Here is a 12,720-nt window from a genome sequence, read left to right on the forward strand (position 1 = left end):
AAAACAAAGAGAGTTGTTAAGTGTTTGTGGTTGTGATAATAGCGGGTTAGGAAGGAAAAAGCTAAGAGAGATCAGCAAGGTGGGTGGACAAGAATTTGGATAGCAGCGGTGGAAAAGAAAAGCACACACACACAGGGGGCCTCACGACATCCACCCACTCTGCATGGCAAGCTGACAACACATTTAGGGGCTGGACACCAAGTGGCTTCATACACACTCACACATAAACCCACACAGCATTGTGTGTGGGTTTATGCACACACATTGAGAAGCATGGAACAATGAATTACTGGTTGTTGGCAGACAGAACAAGATGTTAAAGAGAAGGCGGGCATCTCTGCAGCCGGGTGCACCAGACTTGGGAAACTTTGGCCTGTGTAATGTCTCTTACTTGTTTCACTGATTGAATGTTAAGCTACACATCCATTTATAAAGAACTTCCGTGTGCATATGTGTACACTAGGGGTGGGACAACATATTGATACAGGAATATATTGTATCACACATTGGTGACACACCAAATATCGATATTTTCAGAACGGTTAAGGGCTATTTGACTCTCGCACAGTCTATGACCTCCACACTGTGCCACTGTGCACAGCTGCCCACTGAGCAGGAGATCGCCCTGCATTCCACAATTTGCTGCTTCCGTGTGCAACTCTGCCACCAAATCTGTCATGGCCCTTCAGAGGCAGACCATTGAATTAGCAAAAAAAAAAAAACAGGACCAAAAGCGGCCCCAAAATCATCCACCAAATAACAACTGCCTATGAACTTCACCAATCACCGAATAATGATATATTCATCCAATTGCCCAACCCTAGAAAGTGAAAGCTTCCAAATGCATTGCTAACTGGAATAACAGGGGATTGACCATGCAGAAAACATTGACAGTGATGAATAAACACAGAAGTGTCACATGTCCACAGTGTTACAGTAAAGGGGTCATCGTTACAGCCCATACTTGATAGTATCGTATTGTGAGGTACTCTAATGCCATGAGAGTACATGTATAGGCTTGTCACAATAATTACAACACGCGACGTATCGATCTCAGTAAAAGAGGACGTGTCCATATAGCTTAGGATACTGCCTGCTGTGTTTACATGTATGTTTGTTTACATATGAATGTCATCCAATTTTTTTTCATTTTTGGGGTGTATTGTCTAAGCGATTTTTTTACAGAGCCTAAGGTGAAAGAGAAAAAAATATGCTGAGACAAGTTTTGCTGTCACTGGTGGTACAGTTGTTTCTGTCTTCTCCTCTGCTCTCCGTGCCAGAGTTTCACCGTGGTCGGGACTCAGGCATCTCCGCACAATAAAAGTTCATTGCTCTTGAAAAAGTGTAATCTTGCTATTATATAATCATAATATCAGTGGCATTAAATGTTTTTAAACAACAAAAAATGTTGTTAATCGCTATTATTTATGTGACAATATAAAGTCCAAAAAAAATTTAGTTTTCGTGACAGGCCTACACATGTGAGGGGGTCTCCACCCCTCGAATCCCCACAGCAAGGAACCAGCCAATCACAATGCTATTTTTATCCCTGTGACAATGGGCTGGTACATTAACAGATTACACTCTCCATTTCCCCTAGGATGTCAGCTTAACATTTTCACATTAGGGTGAGAGAGAGACAGATAGACTGAAGAAAAAACATCATGCGGAAGTGAGAAAAAAATAGAGGCAAACAAATAATGCATAGCTCTGAAAGACATGTTTGTGCATGAGAATTTTTTTTTTGTTTGTTTAAACCCACACAAAAGCGCATACGAGTGCTGTCCTGTGGGACGCACATGGGTAGTAAATAGCACAACAAAAACTGAACATTAACATCTAAGAAATAATAATTTTATCTATAGGAATATAATAGTTAACAGACACACAGAATGTAGTTCGTGGAAAGTAGCCAAGCACATCTTGCAGTATCATATCTGCACCTGCTGTCCCAAAGCCGCTCTGTTGTACCCAAAGTCACGTGGCTGACAAGACAGAGTAAATATAGTCCTGCAAGGAGAATATCAAGCACACTTTGATATCACTCGGTGTGTATTTTTGTAAGTGTATGTGTATCTATGTGGTTGCATCTGCATAACAGAACTGTCAATACACATTTAGACCTCACCTTCACCTGGGGTCATGCAGGCAACGTTTTTTTTTACAGACCAGACTTACATGCACAAACATACAGAAGCAAACACTCTGTAGCCACATACACGAATGTGTATATACCTGTGCATAATAGATGGCATGTCTCATGATTATTACAAAGCATGTTGCCCTTTAGGGGTGTTATTATATAAGAGGGAGGGGGGTGGGGGGGACAGACCAAGTCCTGCTATTTTTACATCAGTAAACAAGAACGGGCGAAACATCCTTAAACAGTCGATTCACACAGTAAAATGCGAGCACACAGAACAGAATCTACAAATACTCAGATAGAACTAGACAAGAGGCAAGGGGGAGAGTAAGCAAATAATGGATAATGAGCAAGGCTGATTCAACAGCAAGCCAATATGCACATAAGCTGTCGCTCAATGAGTTTGGGAGTGCTGTATAGAGGCTGAGGGGAGGAGGTGAGTGTTGTGGAGGAGAGGCTGATAGCATTAGGGAAAGCGTGACAAAGAGGAAGAAATGTGAATTTTTGTCACTAATGCATGCACCAAATGACAGCTATTCAAATGTGTTGCATATATAACCACAACATCAATCTATCCCCCGCTTCCCTCTGTCACGAAGAGCCACTGAGGATGCATCTTCAGGCCATGGACACACATGTACACTTCACATACACTCTGCAGAGGCATATGTACAGTATATATATATTTCAGACATCAATCCATGTGTGCTGAGCCAGTTTTCAAAGCGCATATTCGATCCAGTGTGGGTGGAAGTGAACATGGCTGGTATAATGTGACCAACATGCTGATGTACAGACCCAGCTGCCAACAAATCCTCATGACACAAGGCCAATCCGACACACTATGAATCACAGTCAAACAGCCACTGAAACTGCACTATGAGGAACTCAAGCCCAGCACAGCACCATTTCCACACAGGAGCTCACCAGTGCACTGCACAGTGAAGCCTTACTGAGTGAGCTTGTTCTTCCAGTGTGCAGTGTCTCTGTTGATAATTCATTAGCCTACTAACCAAAGCCTTTTCCCATCAATAGTTTGCTGCAAACTCAAAGCGAAGCAGACTACATATTTAATTAGGGCTAATCAATGAACCGTAAATCAACATGTCCCAGTAACACCAGAGCTACAGTAAATGCTAACACCATCATTTTCTCAAGATCTTAAAGTTTTACAGAAAACCACACAATTTATAACTTTCAACAGCAAAATACTACATGGTCCTGGTTTCAAGGCATTTGTTTATCATGTGCTACCTAAAATATTGAAAAATCGTGAAAACCATTAAAGGATAACAAGAAAATTACAGTGTGTAGAGAACACAACGTTACCCCCTCAAATAGAACAGAAGACTACTACAGAAAACTACTTGCGTGAAAAGTGTTTCGATGAAATTAGTGTCTATTACCAAAAATAAACATCTTCAAAGCTGCGTCTCCTTGTGAGCTAATACTGTAATTTAATAAAGCAGAATCCTCATAAGAGTCCAAGTTCCTATAATGCGCTTTAGGAGACGTTACACTGTGACAGCTGCAGTGTATCGCAAGAAAGCTAAGAGAAACGTGTTTGTAGAATGTAGGAAAACTGGCTGAACACTGCATGCTTCACATTGCTGACATGCTCGCACTCACAAATACACAATAGAAGAGTGATTGTTATTCTTACCGTACATCGTTCGTGATGTTGGAGGCTCTCACTACAGACGCTTATGTTGTCTTAATGCAGCTTCAGTCGCTCATACGGACACACTGCTGTGCCAAGAGGCACTGAAACCGCACACAAACACACACACACTCCCCGCTCACTCTGGTATAAATGCCTGCCGCACGTGTGCTTGGAGCTAAAATGCGCACCGTGATTGGTGCAGAGCCTGGCTCGATGCACTGAATTACACACACTCTCCCTGCCGTGTAGACATGCACACACGCACACACACAAAAGGGGGCTGAAAGGCAACGTCAGAGGGAAGCGTGCCGTGATGACCTTGGATTTTCCCGTTTGTCTTCCGCAACAGCGCTCCTTCTGAAGGGGGTAGTGCAGACTGCACATGCAGGCGCACATACAAACACACTCACCTCACTTCTAATCATTTTTCTCACTTACAGGGAAAGAAACAGAGAAAAGGGGGTGGGTAGGGGGACAATAAAAAAAAGAAATATGCACCACAGGAATAGAAAGGGAGAAGACCTCCCACCCACGCAATCTCCTGTTCTCCCTCTCTCCACCCCCTGCTAGCATCACTCTTTCCCTCCTCTCCATCATTAATCTTCCCATGCCTCCTGCTTTACCCACTTTCAGGTTTTCCTTCTATGCTAATGCAACTTTCTACCACCTTTCCTTCCATTTTCTAGCCCAATACCAAATTGTTTGTGTGATTATATAACCATGTTTACTTGTATTTGCCCTTTTCTTTTAATGCAAAACTGTGAAATATTATCCTTTTCAAGAGGTCACTATGGAGTCATTCTCTTCCAGGTTAAATTCTCCAAAACCATAGTATAAAAATAAAATAATGTTCAGCAGTTGGCTCACTCATAGCAGAGCTTCTCAACTGCAAAACTTCCAAAGCAATGCTTTAATCTACATTACAACACAGCCATGAAACTGTAACAAGCATAAAACCAGACATGATGTTCACATAATTCGCTCTAATGCACAAAATTGCAGTTAAACCGTAAACCTGATGGTACCACACTGTCCTTGTAAAAGCATGAACAAGTGCTTGAGATAAAATGCCTACTCAACGTTTTTGGTTCACATGTTGTATTATTACAAATAAGAGCTGGGCGATGAGGCCAAAATGTTTTCCATAAAGGTCTTTTCATATCTCAATAACAATATATATCACGACACAGTACGTTTTCTGATACTTCAATAAATAAATAGTCCTCATGAAATAATCACATGGTGAGGACTATTTTAGTATATTCCGGTTTGAATGAAGTACTTAACAAATGAAAAGCATTTCCTTATTTAATTTAGAACTTAAGTGCAAAATGAACATAACGGTCTTAAGTGAAATTATGGGGGGGAAATACATTCTTCTTCTAGCTATGTGCTGACTATGCAGGCAACTGAATGGTAATGTTGGGACACCCCCGAAAACGAGAAAATGCATCATAGGCATTTATCCTAATAATTCAATTTTCTTCTTGTACAGTGTGATGTAAAACCAAAACGGCAAACTTTAAATCATATTCTCTCACATCACATTTTCTGATAAATTTTAGTTAGGGTATATTATTTTATCACCATTATAATAGGATACATTATCATATAGAATTAAAGGCCAGCCCTAAATACAAACATATGAACCCTCACTATCCCCATTTAAAAAGAGGTTCTGGAAACAATCTAAGAAAGAACCGGCTTATGCAGCAGAAGAAAGCAGAGATCTATTATCAGGCTTGGTTTTGCAATTAACAAAAGTGCTCAGTTGATTGAACAAGGAGAAGAGAGTGGGCTACATCAGGACTGGTTCAATGAATTAAAGATGGTGGTGAATTGTTCTCAGTTGGGCAGTGAATAAAAAGATTCAGACATTGCTGTTAATCTGTAAACTCCATCCTTATGATACTATGATCTGCTGCATTTCACTGCAGCTTAGAGCAGGTGAATTTGTGATAAAATCCTTCACGAGATTAATCTCATCGCCTACTGTGAATTTTTTGTTAATTTGGGTTGAATAGCAGGGGTCTTGTGTGATATCACTTTGGTGGAAAAATCATCATAATCATTTACAATCACTCTTTGTTTTCCTCGCTCTCACATTCCAGAAACTCTGGTAGCTCATCAGCAATACTCCCTGTGGAGCTATAAACATAGATTCCTGATTGAAAGACAAACATTTATCTTATCCAACGAAGAGAATGTACTGGATATTATGAGTCAGTCAACATTACCAAACTGAAAATGAATGCAATTTCTCTTTAATCCATCAGCACAGTTTAACAGCAACCTGTAAGTACTAATTACAGCCAGTGTTCCTTTTCATGCTGGCCTGCTCAAGTGCTCAATTACCCTCTACAATCTATGATGTAAATTGTATCAATTTCACAAGACAGGAGGCGGCGCAAGTCAAACCCCAAACAGTAATTTCCTTTGCAACATGACATATTTTGTCAGCATCATGGAACCATAAAGAGGAAAGCAACATTTCCGTAAAATAATGCTCTTTTCATGTGACTTAGAGCCAGAGAAGAAGCCAGAGCGAGAACAGAGGAGGTGGTGTTGTCACTTACCCTTGCCAACGCGATGGTCCAGAAGGGTACGACAGTCCAGTGCCAGCCTCTGAGAGGCCGGGACATCAGGCGCAGGCAAGGGCATGGCAGGCAAACAAGCGCACAACAGACCACTAACACAAGAAACACACACACACTCAGGCACACACTACTCCTTTTATAGGTGTAAAAAACCTCCTATCCAAAGCCAAAAACATGCAACAATACACAACAAGCAGCAGACTAAAAAGCCAAAATTCTCAGATTATTGCTTTAAAAAATGAATGCCTGTCAATATTTACAAAAAATGTAACTGCTGTCAGATTCACAATTTCTTCCGAAGCAAGCTAAATGCAAAACTCACAGGCATCCACAACTTCCCATTTTGGCTGCAATCAACACATTCATATGCAAACTTTCTCTCAGTCAAGCCTGAACAGAAAAGCCATCTCCAACTTCTGTGGAAACACCAACACAAACACCGGATCAAACTCCCAAATTCACTTAGAGTCCCTGCTGAAGACCATCTAGTATGTGTCCCTGTCCTGGGGCTTCTTAGTAATTTATGTTAGTACATAGGCAGATTGACCGTATTAACGAAGAGATTAGCGATTAGTCCTTCAATAGCAGCTCTGCTCTCTGTGTGCTCCTCTCTCATTAATAAACATCTCACTGACACAATGGACCTCACTATCCACCCAAAGTCTCTCTCTCTGGGTGGGAGAAACAGAGAGAGGAGGGTGCCGAGAGGCAGGGAGAGAGGGGCACTGTGGGACAGCCATTCAGTCAGAGGGTTTGAGGTTCAAGGAATGTGGCCATCAGCAGATGCCAACACGGCCTACATGTCTGGTGAGTAATTTCTGTGCAAATTCACATAATAATACACTGCAAGACCAGACACATCACACACCTGATGCACTGATGCAAAGCTTCTCTCACAACCATTTTCACAATCAGCAGAGATGCGTTGTGATTTATATTAGGCGGCAGCTGGTTTTCTAGTTCCTCAGTATTCACACATCTTCAGCAGTGTCCTACATTAAACTTTTGGAGGGCTGTAATTAGATCTTCAGGCAAAGCAGAGGTGTTTTTTCTGAATTCTCAAACACAAACGGTGATTCTTGAAAAACTTTTGCTGAAACCATTATAGCCAATGCATTTACCAAGTGTACCAAACTGAATGAATCTTTTCTGCTTTACATTCAGTTTGCAATTTAATAACACACTTCTAGCAAAACTGTGAACAATGATCTCTACATTGCCTTTCCAGGACGTATAGCCAGCAAACGCCACGAGTGTTTTCATTGACAATATTCAAATGATGATGATTGTGTAATCTGCTCTCGCAAAACAAAAGCCTTGCTTTTGCCAGTAATCTATAATGTTTAGCATAATGTATTGTAGTTTGTGTACGCAGAGCTTTGCAAATATAGCTCAACGTTTCCAAGATAGCGCTTAAGCAAACAGAAAACAACTGTAACATTTTGGTGTTGCCCACCTGTCATGTTGGATGCTAGTCACAAGGCGGCGTTGCTCTTCCAGTTTCACAGAGGCAGGGAGATGGTGGGCACTTCAGCCCCGAACGGAGTCACCACCGGCGCTTCGAAAATCAGGAAAACCGCTGGATTGTCTTTGGCCTGCGGAAGTTAGTGTGCCCAATTTAGCCGATACTCTAATGAATATTGTTGATATTATGTTTGAACCTATCAAAATAAGAAAACTACCAGGTGTTTAGGTTAACCTGACCTGTGGAAACCAAATAGTGAAACATACATCTTTATACATCGGGACAAAAATCCTAAATCATGACATATGCTGATAAATTAATTTAACGCTAATGTTAGCGTACTAGCCGCCTCACGTTTTAAACTAACTTAGCGTTAAGTGTCTCAGTACTTTCCCATACATTACAGCTAGGTTTCGAGATACATTTATGGTTATCAAATCAAATAAAACTACTCATAGTACTGACAGCTAGTATTCTTCCTTATAGTAGCAATGTATGCTAACGTTAGCTTGCTAAGTGCTTGACATTCCTAACAAGAATCCCCCGCTACCACTGCCCCAGGTAAATAAGAGACAACACCCATTACTTACCATAAAGTGAACGAAATTAAAATCCTTAAAATGTGAGGCATGCGGACAGGTAACGTCGGCCACCTTGACTGAAGTTTAACTATGCCAGGACACCATAGATTTAGTCCCACTCCCTGTAGCTGACAGCTGTAAATATGTGACAGCCCACCACTGGACAGGAGCCTTAGTCATGTCTGAACACATGCAGTCTCTAGGCGACAAGTACTAACCCTGCCCATACATGTATTTACCGGGTACATAATGGAAAGATACACACCCCATCACACAAATAAGAAGTTATTAATACATTCCTTAATATTACAACATCATGAGTTAATTGTGGGGGGTTTTAATATCGTCACCCTGTTAAAATAATCGCCTAACTCATTTTTTCAAGTTTTGCAGGAAACACAAAAAACTTCACCAAAAGTGTAACATATGACATTTATTGATCATTTCACTCAAAAAAGATGTAACAAAGGATGGCTTTTGGCATAGTAATAACACTGTGTGTAAATTATGTAACTTAAGAGAAATAAATGACTTAGGCAATTTTTTTGATAACGCCTTTGTGACTTAAGCAAGATATGGTAACACTTTATTTTGAAGGTGTCTACATAAGAGTCACACAAGCCTGTCAGAAACATGACATGACAAGTATCATGAGCATTAATGTTACTTCGAAGTTTCATTTATGTTCATGACACATCCCATGTCATGTTTATGACACGCTCATACTTTATTTAACTGTAAATGCAGATTCCAACCTATTTAGAGTCTGCAATGTTCCCCTTTAATTTATACAATCCCTGTCCCATGCATCATATTTCAAGCAGATTTATTTCAGAGTTCAGATTTGTGATGCAAGAAGTAATTACAATACATTTTTAGTGAAACACAATGACAATTCAATACTATCAGGCTATAATATAATAAATGAAACAACATAAAAACAGTGTTCTGTAGCATGTCTCTGTGGATGAATTGTGCTTTAGGAATTTATTTTTTTTAACCAATTGATGGCAGCAGTGAGTCAGGAGAATCTGACAGGAGTTTGTTACAAGCCAAACAGCCTGCAGTTTCCTGAGGCTTTTATCATGCATAAAGGATAATATACCATAAATGTTGTACATGATGTGTCTTGTTATATGTGGGCTCCTTTAAAATCTAAATTTGGTGCTTCTTGGTGAACCACTAAGGCACTTAGATCACAGGGTCTCTTAACCCCACTAAGCCGTGAGATCCCTGAGTCTTTTATGCGACAGTATTTTTGTCCTCCTATGCTGCTCATCTCTCTATCTGTTCAGCCCCATTCGATGTCTGGTGGTGTGAGAGCCCATTTGAATGGGATAATACCATCCTAATTATGTTAGGCTAATCATGACTCAGCTAAAGTTAAAAACATGTAAGCTTTACACGTGAGAATTTGTCTCTGGTTCTGGTTTCAGCATACATCATTGTAGATTGTATGAAAAAGTTGGTTTGTCTTCCTTATGCAGCAGTAGAATGGCACACTGGTAATTTTTTTTCTATATATTTAAATGAACTGCCTCCTTACTTATATCTTCTAATGACTCCTAAAACTATCAGTAGCTGCAGTCTTCTGTCACGTGTTCAAGAAGTACATCATTCCTTGAACCCTCACAGAAAGAGCTTTCAAAGCCTTTGCACCCTCATCATGGTGTGAGCTACAGAGTCACCTTAGACTAGATTATTCCATAAACATGGCAGATTATATAAACTGGATTAAGGACTATTTGATCACTAAATGCACACGTGCTGTTACTGAACCCTGCTAATTTATGTTTGGTGTAATTTGATCCGGTAGTATAGGAACCCTTTTGGCCAAATTGTACCATGGGCTTTCAGTCTTTTGGGATAGAGGCTGCTTGGTAGGAGGAGGAGACCATGGTTTCACAATCTATTCATCTTCGTTTGTTGTCATCATCTTTTTGAGACAAAATACATCTCAAAAAGTATGATGTAAATATTCATAATTCTCAATATGAAAGTGTTGTAGCATGATCTGTTCTCTGGTCGGCATTTTTACATTTACATTACATTTACATTTAGTCATTTAGCAGATGCTGTTTTATCCAAAGCGACTTACAGGAAAAAAAGGGGAACAATCAAGGTGCTTCAAAGATGCTCTCTGAAGAGCTGGGTCTTCAGGAGTTTTTTAAAGGTAGAGAGGGACGCCCTGCTCTGGTAGGAACTGGTAGCAAGTTCCACCAACGGGGAACAAGACATGCAAAACGTTTGGATTGCCTTGGAAGAACAGGTTTTTCGTTTTTTTTGGTTCACTTTGACCTGACACGACCTGACCTGTACATGTCCTCACCCTCAAGAGCTTTGTGAAACTGCCATCAAAACGTAACACGCATTCACCATCCAACTGTAGTCTTACGAAACACTCCCATGCTTACACAGCGCGTTTGTGCTACAACAGATGCAAATAGATCTCTGTGTCCAGCATAAGCAAAATGTTTGCCAACCACATAGGCCAAAGGGTCAGTTCTGTTGCTGGTCTGGCTTGAGTGCGTGTGAGAATCATCTGATTAGTGCACAACCAAAGCGGTTACTTTTGACTTAATACTAATTAGCTTCTGGGGTTTTGCCCTGAGCTGACTAATTCAACCTAACTCCTCCCTCAGGTGGACACAAGTTCCCAGGCACTCCAAACAGAGTCACTTAATAAAATAACATATTTGAACAGTGGACAGACATTCACAGGTGTTATTCAATTACCCATTATGAACATAAACGCTGTGTTGTAACAGAATGATCTACAATGATTCCCTCACATTGTTTTAGTAATAGTGACATCTCATTAAACTTATTCAAAGGTGCTTTACTGCATGCCTGCCAAGTGTAAGAGAAGCTATGCTGATGTGGTAGCACTCATAATACTGTAAGACTAATTGCCTTAGACCTGGCGGATATTTTTAGATGTACAGTAATCAGCAAGAAAGGTCTGAGCTACGCAGTCACGGTTGGACAGATGGGAACTCATTAGATCAGTCTTAGGGGCCTGGACACAATTAGCAAAGCCAGTCTCAAAAACTTTAACCAGCTTACAGCTATAGGGACCACAGCCCTGCTGATGCTATCACTGCTCTTCATCATCATCACTACTGACGTACTGTTCAAACACACCTGTTGTTCCTGATATTCTTGTTTCTGATATTTTCTTTTGTTGGTCTGATTGGCCCAAATTCCTCTCCTGTCACCTTGCTGGAGAGTCCCACCAATTTACACTCACACTCACCATTTTGGCCCAGAGAACTGTGGTTCACCAGATATTTTCTCTTTTTCTGACCTTTCTCTGTAAACACTAGAGATGGCTGTGTTTGAAAATCCCAATAGATCAGCAGTTTGTGAAATACTCAGACCAACAGCCATACCATATTCAAAGTCACTTAAATCACCTTTCTTCCCCATTCTGACGCTCAGTTTGAACTTCAGCAGGTCGCCTTGAATGCGTCGCCTAAATGCATTGAGTTGCTGCCATGTGATTGGCTGATTAGATAATTAACAATCAGTATTAGGTGACGACAGGTTTACCTAATAAAGGGCCGTTGAGAGTATTTGGGACCAATACTGATTTTAGTCTTCAAAAAGTGCCTAGATGGACTGTTGGCGATGGGGACTGTTTTGAGCAATATCATGGGTACATTATCAGAAAATGGGCAGATGCATGCAAAAGGCTCCACCACTGAGCAAGACACACAGACTTTATAGTTCTTCAGCTTTTTTGTTGTTGTTTTGAATCTCTTTGTAGTTCCTTTGTGCACAATTGATTTGGTCTTTTTGGAGTCATTCTAAGCTGTGATTTTTTTCACCCCTTTTTTGTGGTTTTGCAGCTTTTTGTAGTTGTTGTGCCTCTTTGTGGTTATTTTATTATTCAATAGTAGTTGTATGTGTTTTTGCAGCTGTTTTGTATCCCCTTGTAGTTGTTTTGGTCTCTTTGTAGTCATTTTGTGTCTCTTCGTGGTAGTTTTATGTTGCTTTATAGTAATTTTGAGTCTCTCCTTGGTTGATATGTTTTCCTTTCAGTAATGTTTTGTAGGTGAAGGCCAAGGGGGCTTGTGCCCGGTATATGCATCAGTAATCCATTCATGGGCCATATTATAACTGATCGAAAACAGCATTTTAATAAGGTCTGGATTTTAAAAAACAGTAAATAAATCCTTTATGTCCATATTAACACGTCACTCAGTAGCTTGCAATTGTATGAAACACAATAAAACATACAAAATGTGCATTTTTTTTCTCCCAGCAAG

The 12,720-nt window shown here is 40.4% G+C and overlaps 1 protein-coding gene across 3 annotated transcripts in view; it reads right to left on the reverse strand.

The window, feature by feature from the left end:
* LOC131990839 (protein EFR3 homolog B) overlaps positions 1 to 8,597 on the reverse strand; it is a 37,009-nt gene extending 28,412 nt beyond the window's left edge. The window contains exons 1-2 of one of the 3 annotated variants that reach the window (XM_059355998.1): positions 8,459 to 8,597; positions 7,860 to 7,998 (exon numbers count right to left, since the gene is read on the reverse strand). In XM_059355998.1, the coding sequence (XP_059211981.1) occupies positions 7,860 to 7,866 (7 nt within the window). In that variant the 5' untranslated portion in view covers positions 7,867 to 7,998; positions 8,459 to 8,597. Of the gene's footprint in view, positions 1 to 3,806; positions 3,957 to 6,382; positions 6,925 to 7,859; positions 7,999 to 8,458 lie in introns of those variants that run through there. The other 2 variants (XM_059355997.1, XM_059355999.1) reach the window with 2 other exon arrangements.
* Positions 8,598 to 12,720: the final 4,123 nt, after the last annotated feature.

Source organism: Centropristis striata, chromosome 18 (assembly GCF_030273125.1).
Source record: "Centropristis striata isolate RG_2023a ecotype Rhode Island chromosome 18, C.striata_1.0, whole genome shotgun sequence".
NCBI classification, from domain to species: Eukaryota; Metazoa; Chordata; class Actinopteri; order Perciformes; family Serranidae; genus Centropristis; species Centropristis striata.